The 17732-nt window shown below is 49.8% G+C and overlaps 1 protein-coding gene across 1 annotated transcript in view; it reads left to right on the forward strand.

The window, feature by feature from the left end:
* LOC138672600 (bromodomain and WD repeat-containing protein 1-like) overlaps nt 1-17732 on the forward strand; it is a 139814-nt gene that overhangs the window by 79682 nt on the left and 42400 nt on the right. Inside the window, 9 exon segments of the mRNA XM_069760737.1 lie at nt 2119-2213; nt 2309-2448; nt 7214-7278; nt 7573-7771; nt 7855-7977; nt 8336-8432; nt 8435-8443; nt 8635-8660; nt 8662-8759. Of these exon segments, the coding sequence (XP_069616838.1) occupies nt 2119-2213; nt 2309-2448; nt 7214-7278; nt 7573-7771; nt 7855-7977; nt 8336-8432; nt 8435-8443; nt 8635-8660; nt 8662-8759 (852 nt within the window).

Consider the following 17732-nt stretch of genomic DNA (forward strand, 5'->3'; position numbering starts at 1 on the left):
GCAGGACTGTCACTGAAGCACAAATGTAAATATTAATCTCCCACTGATTTGATTTTTTTTTTTTTTTTAAGGGAGACTTTAGGAAAAAAAAATAATAGAATAAATTTAGAAACCAAATAAAATGATTTTTTCAGGGAGAATTTAGAAAACAAATAAAACAAAAAAAGGCTTTCTATGGCCCACTGAGTGAGAGATGACGCACACAGGAGTCAGGAGTGGCACACAAGCCCAGAGGCCAATATTTATCTCCCACTTTTTTTTTTTTGTTCCAGGGAAAATTTATAAACCCAATAAAAAAAAATAATAAATAGGCTTTCTATGGCCCACTATCTGAGAGACAGAGATGGCACGCTTAGGACTGGCACACAAGCCCAAAGGCCAATATTAATCTCCCACTGATTGATTTATTGATTTTTTTTCAGGTAGAATTTAGAACCCAAATAAAGCAAAAAAAAAAAAAAAAAAGGGCACGCTTAGGACTGGCACACAAGCCCAAAGGCCAATATGAATCTCCCTTTTTTTTTTTTTAAGGGAGAATTTATAAAACAAAAAAAAAAATAAATAAATAGGCTTTCTATGGCCCACTATTTGTGAGAGAGATGGCACGCTCAGGACTGGCACACAAGCCCAAAGGCCAATATTAATCTCCCACTGATTGATTTATTGATTTTTTTCAGGTAGAATTTAGAACCCAAATAAAGCAAAAAAAAAAAAAAAAAAGGGCTTTCTATGGCCCACTGAGTGAGTGATGATGCACACAGGAGTCAGGAGTGGCACACAAGCCCTGAGGCCAATATTTTTCTCCCACTGATTGATGTAGTGATTTTTTCAGGTAGATTTTATAACCCAAATCAAGCAAAAAAATAAATAGGCTTTCTATGGCCCACTGAGTGAGAGATGACACAGACAGGGATGGCACTCTAGCAGAAATGTCAATCTTAATCTCCCACAAAAAAAAAAAAAAAAACAGGGAGTGTCCTTCAATTACTATCTCCCTGCAGTAATCAGCATGGGCAGCACGGTGGCGCAGTGGTTAGCACAGCAGCCTTGCAGCGCTGGGGTCCTGGGTTCTAATCCCACCCAGGACAACATCTGCAAAGAGTTTGTATGTTCTCTCCGTGTTTGCGTGGGTTTCCTCCGGGCACTCCGGTTTCCTCCCACATTCCAAAGACATACTGATAGGAATTCTAGATTGTGAGCCCAATCGGGGACAGTGATGATAATGTGATGTAAAGCGCTGCGGAATATGTTAGCGCTATATAAAAATAAAGATTATTATTATTATTATTATTATTATTATAATCTCAGCCAGGTATGGCAGGCAGCAATAAGGAGTGGACTGATGCACAAATTAAAAAGAAAGTGTGTACAAACCAAAAAGATAGCTGTGCAGAAAGGAAGGAACAAGAGGATTTGTGCTTTGAAAAAAGCAGTTGGTTTGCACAGCGGCGTACACACAGCAATGCAGCTATCAGGGAGCCTTCTAGGGCAGCCCAATGAGCTACAGCGCTGAGGGGGGAAAAAAAAAAAAAAGTAGCTTCCACTGTCCCTGTACACCGAAGGTGGTGTTGGGCAGTGGAAATCGCTACAGCACAAGCGGTTTGGTGGTTAATGGACCCTGCCTAACGCTATCCCTGCTTCTGACGAAGCGGCAGCAACCTCTCCCTAAGCTCAGATCAGCAGCAGTAACATGGCGGTCGGCGGGAACGCCCCTTTATAGCCCCTGTGACGCCGCAGACAGCAAGCCAATCACTGCAATGCCCTTCTCTAAGATGGTGGGGACCAGGACCTATGTCATCACGCTGCCCACACTCTGCGTTTACCTTCATTGGCTGAGAAATGGCGCTTTTCGCGTCATTGAAACGCGACTTTGGCGCGAAAGTCGCGTACCGCATGGCCGACCCCGCACAGGGGTCGGATCGGGTTTCATGAAACCCGACTTTGCCAAAAGTCGGCGACTTTTGAAAATGAACGACCCGTTTCGCTCAACCCTAGTACTCACTGCATATGTGGTGGTGGCTCAGCTCCTTACACTGTGCTTGACGGCTGTATTTTTACAGAGGACTCCTCACCCTATATTCATGTTATAATCTTATATTTTTTTGTCGCCTCTTGCAGGAAGGACGAAGATATTAGAATTGCAAAAGGGGAACAGGAAAAGTCGTTCTTTGTGAATCAGAAACCATATGGCATACAGGACTATTCCCAAGATGCAAGGATATTTTATTTTTCAACCTTGTTTTTATGTCAGAGCTGCCAATAACTTAAGTTCTTGGGATAGCTAATCCTTTGTCTCCTTTCAATGTCTAGGATATTAGGGCTCGTAATCTGAGGCTACGCAAGAAGTTAGCATCTCACATGCGACCATCGCGCAGCGAAGTGGAGGAATTTCTTGAGCTCTCCTGCGAGGAAGATGAAGGAACCAGGTCTTCTGCAGATGAGGATGAGGCAAGTGGCTGAAAATAAAGTAAAAATGATTAAAGTGTTTGACAACATAAGATAAATAAAACACCAGTTTTCCCCATCCAAAAATTACAAATTAAAAAAATAAGCCTTTCTTATTAAGGGCAACCTGGACCGAATACCCTGGGCACACACCGTATGCTTAGGAAGCTGACCGCTTGAAAGTGTTGGCTTCGCCCGGTGAGCTGTACCCTCTCGTCAGCCACCAGGTAGCGCTGTTTAAGCCCAGTAAGAGGCAGACACAGACCTCAAACAGATCTGCTTTTTTTTTCTTTTTGTCTTCATTGTTCTACCAGGTGGCTTTTATCTCAGGTCCTGGACCTCCTCTCCTAGAAGTAACATTCCACCCTTCCCTCTTGTAAATGGTGGATAATTTCGCCTTGCATTTATCCTAAAAATGTCTTTCCCAATTAGTCAAAGACCCTTTTTGCCTGAACCACAGTTTCTCCTTCGCCTCATTGGGGGACACAACAGCCCATGGGTGTATGCTGCTGCCACTAGGAGGCGACACTAAGTGATACACAAAGTTCTCTCCTCCCCTGCAGTATACGCCCTCCTGCTGGCTCTCAGCTCCTCCCCTGCAGTATACACCCTCCTGCTGGCTCTCAGCTCCTCCCTGCAGTATACACCCTCCTGCTGTCTCTCAGCTCCTCCCCTGCAGTACACACCTCCTGCTGGCTCTCAGCTCCTCCCCTGCAGTATACACCCTCCTGCTGGTTCTCGGCTCCTCCCCTGCAGTACACCCTCCTGCTGGCTCTCAGCTCCTCCCCTGCAGTATACACCCTCCTGCTGTCTCTCAGCTCCTCCCCTGCAGTACACACCTCCTGCTGGCTCTCAGCTCCTCCCCTGCAGTATACACCCTCCTGCTGGCTCTCGGCTCCTCCCCTGCAGTATACACCCTCCTGCTGGCTCTCAGCTCCTCCCCTGCAGTATACACCCTCCTGCTGGCTCTCAGCTCCTCCCCTGCAGTATACACCCTCCTGCTGGCTCTCGGCTCCTCCCCTGCAGTATACACCCTCCTGCTGGCTCTCGGCTCCTCCCCTGCAGTATACACTCTCCTGCTGGCTCTCAGCTCCTCCCCTGCAGTATACACCCTCCTGCTGGCTCTCAGCTCCTCCCCTGCAGTATACACCCTCCTGCTGGCTCTCAGCTCCTCCCCTGCAGTATAAACCCTCCTGCTGGCTCTCAGCTCCTCCCCTGCAGTATACACCCTCCTGCTGGCTCTCAGCTCCTCCCCTGCAGTATACACCCTCCTGCTGGCTCTCAGCTAACCAGTTCTTGCTTAGTGTCTGTAGGACGCACACGGGTCTGGTTCAGACCCCAACTTTTTTTTATTTTTTACTTTTCTGTAAATTTTTATTTTTTTAATTAACGGAGTGACGGGGGTGACAGATCGTTTCAAGGTTCCAATCTCCCCCGAACCATCAACAGGCGAGCACGGCGAATATACCTCCCCGTACCTCTCCTGCGACGTGCGAAGCCATCCCTGAGCTCACCTCAGGCGTGACTGTTCCTTCACGGTCCCGATCTCCCCACACCAGCAGCAGGCGACCACATGGAGTGTCGCCTCCATGTATCCCTTCCTGGAGCCAGGCCTAATGCCGGACAACTGGCCCTGTCCACCCGGGGGCTGAACTCCGTGGATGTACAAAGGCCCCTTTCTATGGCACCGAGCAGCCCCCACTGTCCCACCACTGTGAAAGCGGATGGCACAAGGAGGCGGACGGATCCTCTCCACCTCCCTAACAAAGGGATGATGGATTGAGGTTTATCCCTGCACCGTCCACGCTGCAGCAGAACAGTAGAGTGCGCGCTTTCCTTGGCGCTGAAACCCAGTCATCGCGGCGGCTCCATGCCGGGACATTCACCGATGGTGAGTGGATCCAGTCAGTGATGGCCTCTGCAGTGGGATAATCACATGCTGACAGGCAGCCGCAGCTTCTCTGTGGCCCACCTCCCTGAGGTAACGCTCCAGCCGGCTGCAAAAATTTAGCCCCCGGCTTCGGCCGATGTGTAGGCCGCATTCCAGAAGCTGCGCCCGCACTATGGCGGCTCCGCCCACCTTTTCTGGCACTTTTTCCCTGGCACTGGAGCGATCTCTTCCCTCAGCAACACTGGTATTGGTCACGCCGGCCGCAAAAATTTAGGCTCCGGCTTGAGCCTATTCATGGAAGTCACGAGGCCCCGCCCACATCACGTCTGTGGCTCCGCAACCCCCCAACCCTGCCCCCCCCGAATTGGCGCCTCTCGCTCTCTGCAAGACTTTACCACCTCTGCACTCCCGGTGACCATCTTGGTCCACCCTGCCAACACACACACAACACACGCGCGCGCGCGCGATGGTTTTGTATTAAAGGGGCACAACGACTCTGCATCCGGGTAAGGAAGTACTGCTCTCTTCCCCTGCATCTTCCCATGTACTTAACATGACCAGCATTCCCTGGTCTTAAGGGCCCATGACCAGCATTCCTTGGTCTTAAGGGCCCATGACCAGCATTCTTTTGTCTTAAGGGCCCATGACCAGCATTCTTTGGTCTTAAGGGCATATCACCGGTCTGAAGCCGGTCACCATAAATGAGCTCAGGAGCCCTCCGCCGCCAATCCCAGCTTATCCCAGAGTACCTAGTTCCCTGAGTGGGGTTCGTCACTGCCGCAACCCATGGATTCCCTGACAAGAGATTGAATCCCTCCGTGAACCCTCTGTGGCTCGGAGTCCTCGCAGGACCAATATAGATGGTCTCTTTCCTTCAGGCAAGCAGGGGCCGCAAGTGTTCTAGAAACGTAGACGCGCATAGAAAACGGAAGTTTCATTTCCTGATCCCTCACCAATGATTTGCTGAGAACAAGTCTCTGAATGTGGATCGGATATTGCCTTTGTTCTGGACTCACCAGAATTTCAGAAAAGGATGGATTCGCCTATTTATATCATTAACCAATATCTGTACATTAACGAGGACTTCTGTTCTACTCTAGATCATGCAGCATCCCTCATGAGGAAACTAAACTCCCTCGCAGAGCATTTGCCGTTCACCTGGACAGGGAGTGTCCGGATAAACGATCCACTGGACAGAAACCTCTGCAAGCGCGGTATCCTTTTTCAGCCAATATGCAAACGCGGGGTGTCCACTCCACGTATACCCACCTAAGACGTGAGATGCCATGCTTGGTGTGATTCTTAAGGGCGACGGGTCCTTTTAAAGGACACTGATCTCCCCACACCAGCAATAGACGAGCACATGGAGTGTTGCCTCCATGTATCCTCTTCTACAGCCAGGCCTAACGCCTGTTCTGCTATAACGGAATCCTACCGTGCTCGAGACACAGTCCCCTCCTGGGGTACGGGCCCATTCCACCAGAGCTGTCGGTGCTTCCTGGGCTGTTCGTCACCAAGCCTCCGCTTTGCAGGTTGCAAGGCTGCCACCTGGTCGTTTTTGCATACGTTCATGAGGTTCTACAGGGTTCATACCCAGACCTCGTCAGATGCAGGTTTTGGTAGGAAGGTACTGCAGGTGGCAGTCGCACAACGGCCGACCTGAGACCTTTTCTCGTTTCCTTTCTATCCACCCTTTTCTGGGACCGCTTTTAGACGTCCCATGGTTTGTGTCCCCCCAATGAAGTGATAAAGAGGGATTTTTTTGGTACTCACTGTACAACCTTTCTTGGAGCCTTCATTGGGGGACACAGCACCCTCCCTGGTTATTTGTTCTTGGTACCGTTTTTGGGCCAACAAGTCCCAATTGAGTTGGTACGCATGTGTTTTAAGTTATGGTTGTTTCTCCTACTGCTTTTTTTCACCAACTGGGATGCTCAATGCTGCCTGTCGGGGGGTGTATACTGCCGGGGAGGAGCTATTGTTCTTATCCTTTTTGCATAGTGTCAGCCTCCTAGCAGCAGCAGCAGCATACACCCCACGGTTATCTGTGTCCCCCAGTGAAGGCTCCAAGAAAAAGATTTTACGGTGAGTGCCAAAAAATCCCTTTTTTTTTTTTTTGTCATCCGAACACCCCCCTCTGCATCTCCACCATCTTCCCAGTCCCCACCCCCCCCCCCCCCAAAAAAAAAAGAAAAACACTAAAAAACCCCGGTATAATAGGCATCCATTTTTTTTTCTTTAGTTTTTTTGGTGTTTAATATACCGTATATTGATTGCAAGAAAAGTAATTGATGATAAAATAAGTTTTTAAAAATTCTAAGCATAATCTAAAATATGAAATCGCTTTCCTTTTCCCCCATTGAATATTATTTATTTTTTTTTTTTACATGATCTAAACATTTTCCGTATACAGAATTGTGATTATTTTTTTGTTTTTTTTGGGTCGGTCACGGCACCTCCCTTTCTATCCAATTTTAGTTTTCCAGTATGTTAAATGGGAAAAATGTTAAAGGGAACTTGTCACCCCCAATATTGAAGTTGAGCTAAGCCCACCGCCCCTGGATGTGTATAATATAACCTCTCTTTCTCATCTTTCAGGATACATCGGGGGCTTATCTACAGCATTACAGAATGCTATAGATAAGCCCCTGATACTGGTGGGCTTAGCTCATCTTCAATATTGGGGGTGACAGGTTCCTTTTAGTTTTAAGACTAAAACTTGTCCTGCTAAAATCAAGCGCTTATACTGCTATGTTGAAGGAAAAATGAGTTATGGCTCCTGGGAGAAGGGAAAGGAAAATGCAGAATTAAAATTACCTGTGGAAGCGAGGAGTTAGAGGTGGTGACACTAATGTAGAATTGTATTTTCTTTTGCAGGTGGAAAATCAAACTGATAACTCAGTGGAGTCTCCTTCTGAAGAGGAAGACTGGGGAAACACAAGGTAAAATTTCTGATGTTTGTGATTCCGAATGTCTAGAGGTCTGAATTGTGGACTACGGCCGCCAGCATTTTTTTTAGATTCCCACTAGGTAGTTTCTTCAAACAGCAGTTGCATGGGCCAATATTATTGTGTGGCCCTCACATAGGAGCATGGTCTTGGCTGCGTATGGTTTCCATAGTGTTGAAACCCAGCCTCCGGCATGGGCCACACGCAGACTCTTCCAGTTTTACCTATTGAGATTCCTGGTGACTGCAGTTTCCTCATAATATGTAAAATTATGACCCCTCATCGTAGTGACGCATCCAATGAGTACTCAGATTGGACGACCGATGCAGGAATCAACCTCCAACCTCCAAGCCGTAATTCCACCCGACGTAAAGTTAAAAAGTTAGCGAGCAGCTCTGAGGACGAGAGTTCAACGGTGGAGAAATCTACAGAAGAGAAGTCCACCCCAAAAAGGGAGAGGCCTAGGAAAACTACTATTGAGAACGAGGTATGCTCCTTAGATCAGTTTGAAATTCTTTGAGATGTGAATAAGATCACTTGTGTACATTACACCATATGTTCTGCATGTAGACAAGAAGATTGCCTGAGAGGGCGCCTCTGAACAGAGCAATCTCTAATGACTGGCGTCCATCTAATTGGATCACGGACACAACCCCTCGGCGATCCCCTTTTGTTCCACAGATGGGAGATGAAGTGAGTTTTCTGCTCTCAGGTGTTACAATCATCATCTAGAAAAGCAGTAGAAGCGTCTTTTCTTTATCGTTCATTGGGGGACACAGGTAACCATGGGTGTAGGAGTTTGTTTGTGTCAAATATTGGGCCTCCTTTGTGGCATAAATTAATTCCTCTGCTGCGCTCTGCCACCCCTGCTCCCAGTTAATCTCTATCCACTTGAAAAAAAAAACAAAAAACGCTGCCATTAAAAATGCCAAAAGTAGAAAAATTATTGCATAATTGCATGTTGCTCAAAAATCTTGGCAAATTTCGAACAGTTTCACAGCAGAAGTCTGACAAAAGCTAATAAATCATCCCACAATTTCTGTATGTGCAGATCATCTACTTTCGGCAGGGTCATGAAGCGTACATAAATGCTGTCCAAAGGAGCAACCTCAGTATCGGTAACACGCTTAAGGAGCCATGGAGGAAATGTGTGCTCAGGGTAAGGTCTCTCTTGCTTTCTTGACTGCGAAGGTTTCTCGTAACATTTGCGGCCGATGGAAACTAGCAATTAAATATGAGCAGAGTATTTGTTTTGGGAGTTTGCATCATACCGTAGATCTATGTGTCTCTATTTAGAAAGTGTCTCGCCCAGATCTCATGAAGGGATTAACATATTATGTGTTTGACTAGGACCAGGAATTGGTGAAAATTGTTGGGATCCGATATGAAATTGGGCCACCTACTTTGTGCTGTTTGAAACTCGCCTTGATAGACCATGTTAGTGGAAAGATCACGGAGCAATCCTTCTCGCTCAAGTACGTACCACGTATTCCATGTATCCTTATTTAGATGTCTTATAGCAAATAAAAATGGGTGCTATAGCCATTGAGAATACGAACAGATCCAGACAGGTGTGTTTGGCCCTGTTTATATAGTGTGAGATTATTATTATTATTGTTGTTTATTATAGGGCCATTTATTCCATGGCGCTTTACATGTGAGGAGGGGTATAGATAATAAAATCAAGTACAGTAATCTTAAACAATACAAGTCAGGACTGGTACAGGAGGAGAGGACCCTGCCCGCGAAGGCTCACAATCTACAAGGGATGGGTGAGTATTAGTGATGAGCGAATAACATTGTGCTCGGGTGGTCTCCGAGTATTTGTAGTGCACGGACGTTTAGTTTTCATCACCTCAGCAGCATGATTTATGGTTGCTAGCCAGGCTGAATACATGTGAAGAATGCCTGTTTGTTAGGGAATTCCCACATGTATTCAGGCTGTCCGGCAGCCGTAATTCATGCACTGAGGCAACGAAAACTTAATGTCTGAGCACTGCAAAATACTCAGAGATCACCCGAGCATGCTTGGGGAAACCCGAGCACAATGCCATTTGCTCATCACTAGTGAGAATACAGTAGGTGAGGGAGAACTGGTCATGCAGCGGTTTGGTGGATCGGTTGTTACTGCAGGTTGTAGCCTTGTCGGAAGAGATGAATCTTCAGGTTCTCTTTGAAGGTTTCCACGGAAGTCGAGAGTTTGATATGTTGTATTGGAGAGTTCCAGAGTAGGGATGATGTGCTGGAGAATTCTTGTATGCGATTGTGAGAAGAGGAGATAAGAGGGGAGTAGAGAAGGAGATCTTGTGAGGATCGGAGGTTGCGTGCAGGCAAGTACCGCTAGACGAGATCACAGATGTATGGAGGACACCAGTTGTGGATGACTTTGTATGCCATGGTTAGGGTCTTGAACTGGAGTCTGTTGGTAATCTGGAACCAGTGTAGGGATTGGCAGAGGGGAGAGGCCGGGGAATAGCGGAGGGACAGGTGGATTAGTCAGGCAGCAGAGTTTAGAATAGATTGGAGGGGTGCGAGTGTTAGAAGGGGGAACAAAGAGCAGGAGGTTGCAGTAGTCAGGATGGGAGATGAGGACATGGACTATGGTTTTTGCAGATTCTTGGTTGAGGAATGTACGGAATCGGAAAAACAGGATTTTTGGTTGCTTACCGTAAAATCTGTTTCTCGGAGCCTTCATTGGGGGACACAGGAACCATGGGTGTATGCTGCTGCCACTAGGAGGCTGACACTATGCAAATAAAAAAGTTAGCTCCTCCTCTGCAGTGTACACCCTACCGACAGGAAGTAGGATATTCAGTTATTGAGAAAGCAGTAGGAGAAGCAACGTGTAAAAGAGAAAGAATAATAATATAATAATAATAAACTTTATATAGCGCCAACAAAGTCCACGGCGCTTCACAGATTAACAGCTTCAAACGCTCAGAGTGTTCAAAGAACCCAAACGTAGACAGTAAACAGAGCTGTTCAACTTGGGAGGGTGCTGTGTCCCCCAATGAAGGCTCCGAGAAACAGATTTTACGGTAAGCAACCAAAAATCCTGTTTTCTCTATCGCCTTTCATTGGGGGACACAGGAACCATGGGACGTCCCAAAGCAGTCCCTGGGGTGGGAAAAACAGACTTCCATCAGGTCCGAGGACTCACCACTGCCGCCTGCAGGATCCTTCTGCCCAGGCTGGAGTCCGCCGTAGTTCGGCGAAACGTGTGGATGGAAGACCAGGTTGCCGCTTTGCAAAGCCGTCGGCGAAAGCCCTGTGACGTACCGCACTGGAAGCGCCGACTGCCCGGGTAGAGTGAGCCTTCATCTCAGGAGGGGGCCCTCTGTGCTTGACCCGGTAAGCTTCCAAAATTGCCGTTCTGATCGAGCGAGCAATCGTCGCCTTGGAAGCCGGCAGGCCTCTACGCATGCCATCAGGGATGGCGAAAAGAGAATCCATCTTTCGGAAAGCGGCCGTGCTAGCCAGGGAGATCCTCACTGCCCTGACGAGGTCCAGCCTGTTCAACGATCGCTCCAGAGGATGAGTCGGAGCTGGACAAAAGGAAGGTAGAACGAAGTCCTCGTTGAGGTGGAAAGATGAAAACCACCTCGAGAAAGGAAGGAAGGCGGAGGCCTGGGACCACCTTATCCTGGTGGAAAATCAAGAAAGGAGGTCGGCAGGAAATGGCCGTCAACTCAAAAACGCGGCGGATCGAAGAGATGGACCTGAGAAAAGCCACCTTCCGAGATAGAACTGACAGGGAAAACTCCCTGAGAGGCTCAAAGGGGGGAACCCCTAAGAACAACCAACACAACCTTTAAATCCCATGAATCCACAGAGGCCCTGAACGGAGGGACAGCGTGGACTATTCCTTGAAGGAAGGTCTTAACCTGTGGCTGAGGAGATAAAGTCTTCTTAAAGGGAAGAAGAGCGCAGGAACCTGGCCCTTTTGGGAACTGAGAGCGAAGCCCGAATCCAGTCCTGCCTGAAGGAAAACCAAATGGAAGGCAGGGAAAAAGGACATAGGTGAAAAGCGGTTGGACTCGCATCAACGAAAGAAAGCCTTCCAGGTACAATAGTAGATCCTGGAAGAAGACGAAGGCTTCCTAGCCTGGATTATAGTGTGACTCATCCGGGCCGAAAGGCCGGACGCTCTTAAAACAGTGGAGTCCACAGCCACGCCGTTAAACTGAGCGATCGATAATTCGGGTGGCAGATCGGACCCTGAGACAGCAGATCGGGTCTGTTTGGAAGGCACCAGGGGTGTCCGCGAGAAGATTGACGATGTCTGCAAACCAAGACCTCCTGGGCCAATCTGGGACGATCAGAATGACCGGCACCCATCCCGCCTTGATCTTTTTCGACAGCTTGGAAAGCAAGGGAAGGGGTGGGAACCGATAGGGGAGCAGGAACTGCGACCAAGGAATGGCCAAAATGTCAACACCACTGTGAGAGGATCACGGGACCCTGGGCCGACCCGAGGGACCTCCTGTTCAATCGGGACGCCATGAGGTCCACCTCTGGAGTCCCCCATCGAAGAGCAATCTGACAGGAAACCTCCTGAAGTACCATTCCCCTGCTGCGAGGCCCTCGAAGCCGAGGAAGTCGGCGGCCTAACTGTTCACGCCGGGGACATGCACTGCGGAGCTCACCAGGACCGTTGCCTCTGTCCAAAGGAGGATCCTGGAATCTCGGCCGAGGCCAGAGAACGCCGAGTCCACCCCTTTTGGTAGACGTATGCCACTGCTGTGTCATTGTCTGTCTGGGTTTGACTTGGCAGGCTGCTGAGAATCCTTACCCAGTGAGGGCAAGACAGAAAGATGATCCGGAACTCGAGAACATTGATCGGCAAAGAGGACTCCTGCGCCGACCAACATCCCTGAAAGAACAGGAAACAAAGCCCCGCGCCTCCGCCGAGCGGGCTGGCGTCCGTCGTCACCACCTGCCAGGGAATTGGAAGGATATGCTGAGAAGGATCTACTCTGGGATAAGAGAAGAGACCTCGGCCACCAGTCGAGGAACCATTTGACCCGGGAGAAAACCGGATCGGACGATGCAGGGAGAAGACAGACCTGTCCCCTGTGATAGAATAGCCTGCTGAAGAAGTCTTGAATGAAACGGGCGAAGGGAAAATTGCTTCCAATGTTGCAACCAACCTCCTTAGGGCCTTTAAGGCCCATCGGAAAGGAGGGGAGCCGAGAACCCTGGAGCAAGCGAACTTCCTGACAAAGGAGGGATATCTTGTCTTCGGGAAGGAAGACTCTGATCCGACAAGTGTCGAAGAACATGCCCGGAGATACGAGGCGCTGAACAAGACGGAACTTCTTCCTGTTGACGAGCCTTCAACGGTTAGAATGTCTGGAAAGATGGATAGACTTTCGGGAGCCTGAAACCGAAATTCCTGAGCCTCCATGGAAGCGATTACTGAACGAGGGAATATCGTCCTGAAGTGTCTCCGACGAAACTTCTTGTTCAGCAAATTGAGATCCGGACTGGGACGAACCTTGTCGTTCTGTCAGTACAAAAAGATTCGAAGAGAAGCCTGTGAACTGTTCCTGTTCTGGGACGGGAACGATTACTTCGGATTTAAGGAGGGAAACAATGGCAGTAAAGAAAACCCGGGACTAGAGCGGGGTCTCTCGTAGGTTGGGATTTGAAGAAAACGATCCCAGGACCGTGAAATGAAAATTTTGTGTCTAGAGGGAACAGGTGCCCTGGCCCATGCGACCTCTGCTGAGGAGACCCAGACATCCCTGAGGAACAGGAGACGGTTGCCCAGTCTGAGAAACGGGCTGGGGTCTAGTCGTGGGTCATGCCTAGGTGGAACTTCCAGTCCTGGACCTGGAGAATCCAACTTAGGAGTAGCGGGCACGCCAGGAAAGAGTGAGCCGAAGAATACCTTCTTCTCTTAACGTGCCTGTGGCCTCTGCAGTTGCGAAGAAGAATCTGATGCCGCAAAACTACGAAAAAGGTCGAAAAGACCAAAGTAGCCGCCTAAGGGGAAGTAGGTGAGGTCTGGAGAAGGGGACTGGTGCCACCAGTGGCGTCCTTAATAATTTGGTCCAGCTTGGAACCGAAAGGACGTGAACCTTGAAAAGGCAGGCTAGTGAGGGACTTCTTCGATGACTCTTGAGCCAAACAGTGCGACAGCTGGCAACGACATTACTGGGCGCCTGTGCGGCAGAAGACGCGACGTCCCGGGAACAAATTATTCCCCGGCATGAGTAATCTGGGTGGCAAGTTCCGCCAGCCGGCCTGACGGAGCTCCAGCTTGAATGCCCCAACGGAGTTGTTTAGCCCCTCAGATACAGACTTCGAAACCCATGAGGAAGCCAAAGCCGGGCATTGGGATGATGCGGCAGTTTCGAAAGCCGACTTCACGAAGGATTCCATGATCCTATCGATGGAATCTTTCAGAGCCGCCCACCGGACAGCGTAAGGACTGTTGGCGGCAAGTCTAGCAGCCGACGGATCCACAGGGGGAGAGGTCGTTCTCTAACGCCTCTCATTCCGGTTGGCAATGAGATCCGGAGGAAAGAGATATGAGACTCCAATACGCTTGTCTCTTTGAGAACGTCTGGTCGAATTTGCTCTCTGGCCAGAAGCTCCTCGAATTCAGGATGAGGAGCAAATACCTTGGGAGGTAGTTTAGACCGTCTAAACGAAACCGCCTGATCTGCGGGTTTCGTAGAGGAATCTTCGATGCCACAGGTCTGATTGGTCGCTCCAATGAGGCTTTGAACCATATCCCTCATGTTAGCGATTTGGTTCGAATCCGGCCCCAAATTATCCTCCGAAGGCGCATTAGAGAAAGCCTCGCCTGACTCAGCGGAGGATCGGGAGGACGCCGACCGCAGAGGAGGACCGAGTGGCGAGATGGAGCAAGAAGAGGACTCAGACCGGCGTTCCTGTCTGGACCTTTTGCAGCTAGCCTTGAAAGGCTTGGACGGAGCTTCCTGCGACCCGGTGGCTCCTGCGGGGGTCTGCAGGGGTAACCGATCCAGCACGGAAACCAGGGTTTGAGACACCCATGTTAAATTGGCCACCTATTGAGACAGAGGAGGCCCAGCCTGGGATGGGTATCACTCTGGGGCGGATCGGCTGGGGGATCCTGGGCGGTGGGAACAATCGGGTTGCTGCAGGACAGACATAGCGGAGTGTCAGTCTGCGGTGCAGAGCTACTTACGGCAGACGAAATCCGGAGGAAGCTGTCCGGCTAGATGGTATGGACCTCCGGCGAGAAATGGACCCTTAGGCAGGAGGGTGGTAAGGCCTGCTGCCGTAATCTTGATCGATCTGCGTTGCTTAAAATTAACTTTCATTGCTGGGGTTCGAACTCACAGCTCTCTGTTTGCAAGCCTGCACACCTTACCACTGTACTATATCACTCTCTTGTTCCTGAGGAGGGGACTCGTGGTTCAGGAGTCCCAAGATGGCGCCGGTGGGAGGAGAAAAGGCGGTTCTCAGTGAAATTGTCGGGCGGGAGAAAAGCCCGCCCGACGAACAAGGAAAGGGGGCGGAGTCCGGCACCGGAAGTAGGCCCAGGCAGAAACCGGGGCCTAAATTAGCGATCGGTGACCGGCATGGAAGGGCCGCAGCGGAGGACAGTGCGCCGCAGAAGGCGATGGGTGAGCGGCCGCCTACAGCGGCGGGAGTAGCGCAGCCGCAGGTCCAAAGCGGTGTGGCGGTCTGGCAAGCCGCCACGCTGAGGGAGGATGAGCGGCACTGTAAGCGGCCAGAGGGACGCAGCTGCAGGGGGCCCGAAGCGATGCGGCGGCCGGCAAAGCCGCCGCGCTGAAAAGAAATGAACGGCCACATACAGCGGCCGGAGCAGGGAAGCCAGAGAGGGCCGAAGCGATGTGGCGGCTGGGAAGCCGCTGCGCTGAAAAAAACGGCCGCATACAGCGGCCAGAGCGATGCGACGGCTGGCAAAGCCACCACGCAGAATAGAAATGAACGGCCGCAAACAGCGGCCGGAGCAGGGGAGCCACTGAGGGCCGAAGCCGCCGCGCTGAAGCTGGGGCTGGGAAGCCTGCAGGACCTGAGGCGGAAATGGCCCCCCCCCCTCCCCCCCGAGCAAGGCCACGCAGATAGCGTGCCTGGACAAGAAGCGGCGCGGTGGTCCGTAAAGGCAGCCGCGCCGGAACAGGGGACAGGGAGGCCGCATCCACGGAAGTGGCGCGGCTGAAAAGAGATGCGATTCGCATCAGAAAACCCCTTAAATAGGAACCCTTTTTTTTTTTTTGGGATCCAGGGAAGCCACAGGGTGGGGCGGGAAAATACTCACCTAAACATCCCCCGCCGGTACTAACCTGGAAGGAATGAGACGTTCACGGAGCTGATGGACGTCCTCGTCTCCTCCGACCGACAGGCTCTGGTGGGCGAGTGGGTGGGGGACGGCGCCAGGACCGGACTTCTGAGCACGCTTGTGTGCTAGGATCTTGGTCCTGGAGAGGGATCTATGAGGATACGGGGTGGCAGTACACGCCGTACTCATAGTCCGCATAGTGGGACTACAGGTGTGACTGTTCACCCTGTATCCCTCCGGAAAAACCTGAAAGGAAACGACGCACATTGAGGTAGATAAGGGTCTAATGAAAGACCCGTGTCCACCTCCTACTGACACTAAGCTAAACTGAATATCCTACTTCCTGTCGGTAGGGTGTACACTGCAGAGGAGGAGCTAACTTTTTTATTTGCATAGTGTCAGCCTCCTAGTGGCAGCAGCATACAGCCATGGTTCCTGTGTCCCCCAATGAAAGGCGATAGAGAAATATTTTTGAGTTGAAGTCTGCAGGATGTGGAGAGGGCTTGGATATGTGGTTTAATGGAGAGATCAGTGTCAAGGATTAGCCGAGGCTGCGAGCTTGTGGGACTGGGGAGAGTGAGCAGCTGTTTACTGTCGCGTGAGTTGGGGGAAAGACTATGAAATCTGTTTTTTCCATATTAAGGTTTAGAAGTCTAGCAGAGAAAAATGAAATAGCAGAAAGACATTGTGGGATTCTGGTTAGTAGGGAGGTGATAACTGATCCAGAGATTTAGATCTTTGTGTCATCAGTATACAGACTGTCACGGATCCCTTCTCCGTGGTGTCACTTATTCGTCACGTGCCTGCTCTCACACGTGACTTGGGGTTGTGCCTGCACGAGTTATCCATCTCCCCACTCTGTCCAGCATTCAACCTCTGTCCTATGCTGTAATGGGAGCATAAATCACACACCGACCCAGACCACCCACCCGCTCATACACGCTGCCACCACTCACCGTATACATGGGCGATGAGTCCCGAACTATTAATACTAATATTGTCTACCACTGATAAGGCTCACACACCTTAGGCTATGGATTCTTTTAGAATATTCAAGGTTCAACTTGTTAAAGTTTTATACTTTAATACGACAAAGGTTCAGTGCTTACAATAAGAAAAGGTATAAAAATATAATAAAAAGACATACAACTTATGCAAAACAGTATTAAAATAAACAGGAGAAACTTACAGAAATTATCTAACTGGTAGTTCCTTTCTGCTCCCTGAGGGTTGGACGAATGTAGATTGGATCACACCAGCTTCTCAGGCTGCCCCCATTATGTGAACACAATTCTCTGTATACAGCCTTAATTTATAGCTTGGTCTGGAGGTCAGGTTTGTAGATCTCCCCCTCAGGTTAATATCATAATTGCTGGCTTTTTGATTGGGCCACGGCCGCGCTACTAATATATTATTTTTCTCTTGAGACACCCTGGGTAAAGGTTCTCACGGATAGATACCATCAGGCCGCAATTAACATCTCCCCTCCAAGAGCTAGGAGGTGTCAAATGTTCCCTTTCTTCTTGGCCCTAGCTGGACCCCCTGGTGAGATTTGGAGACAGAGGTCTACTTGTCTCAGGGAAGTACATATTAACACCTAGGTGTGACTTGTAGATTTCAAGACAGATGTTACATTTGCCAGTGACACAATAGATCTATACATCTGTGTGTATATGTAGAGAGAGAGAGAGAGAGAGAGACACACACACACACACACACACACACACACACACACACACACACACACACACACACTTCACCACAGAGGCGATACTGAAATCCGTGAGATTCTATGAGGCCGAAGGTGTAAATGAAGAAGAGCAGGGGCCCTAGGATTGAATGCTGCAGGACTGACAGGGGGCGAGGTGAGGAGGTGGTGTGTGAGTGGCAGACGCTGAATGTCCGGTCTGTTAGGTATGACGAGATCCAAGATAGGGCCGAGTCTGTGATGCCAAGGGATGAGGTTCTGTAGTAATGGGGAATTCTCCACTGTGTCAAAGGCAGAGGACCGGTCCAGGAGGAGGACGGAGTAGTGTCGCTTGGCTTTGGCAGTTAATAAGTCATTGGTGACTTTTTATTTAGGGCAGTATCGGTGGAGTGATGCGGGCGGAAGCCAGATTGTAAGCGGTCGAAGAAGGAGCAAGAA

This window comes from Ranitomeya imitator, chromosome 3, assembly GCF_032444005.1.
Source record: "Ranitomeya imitator isolate aRanImi1 chromosome 3, aRanImi1.pri, whole genome shotgun sequence".
Lineage (NCBI taxonomy): Eukaryota > Metazoa > Chordata > Amphibia > Anura > Dendrobatidae > Ranitomeya > Ranitomeya imitator.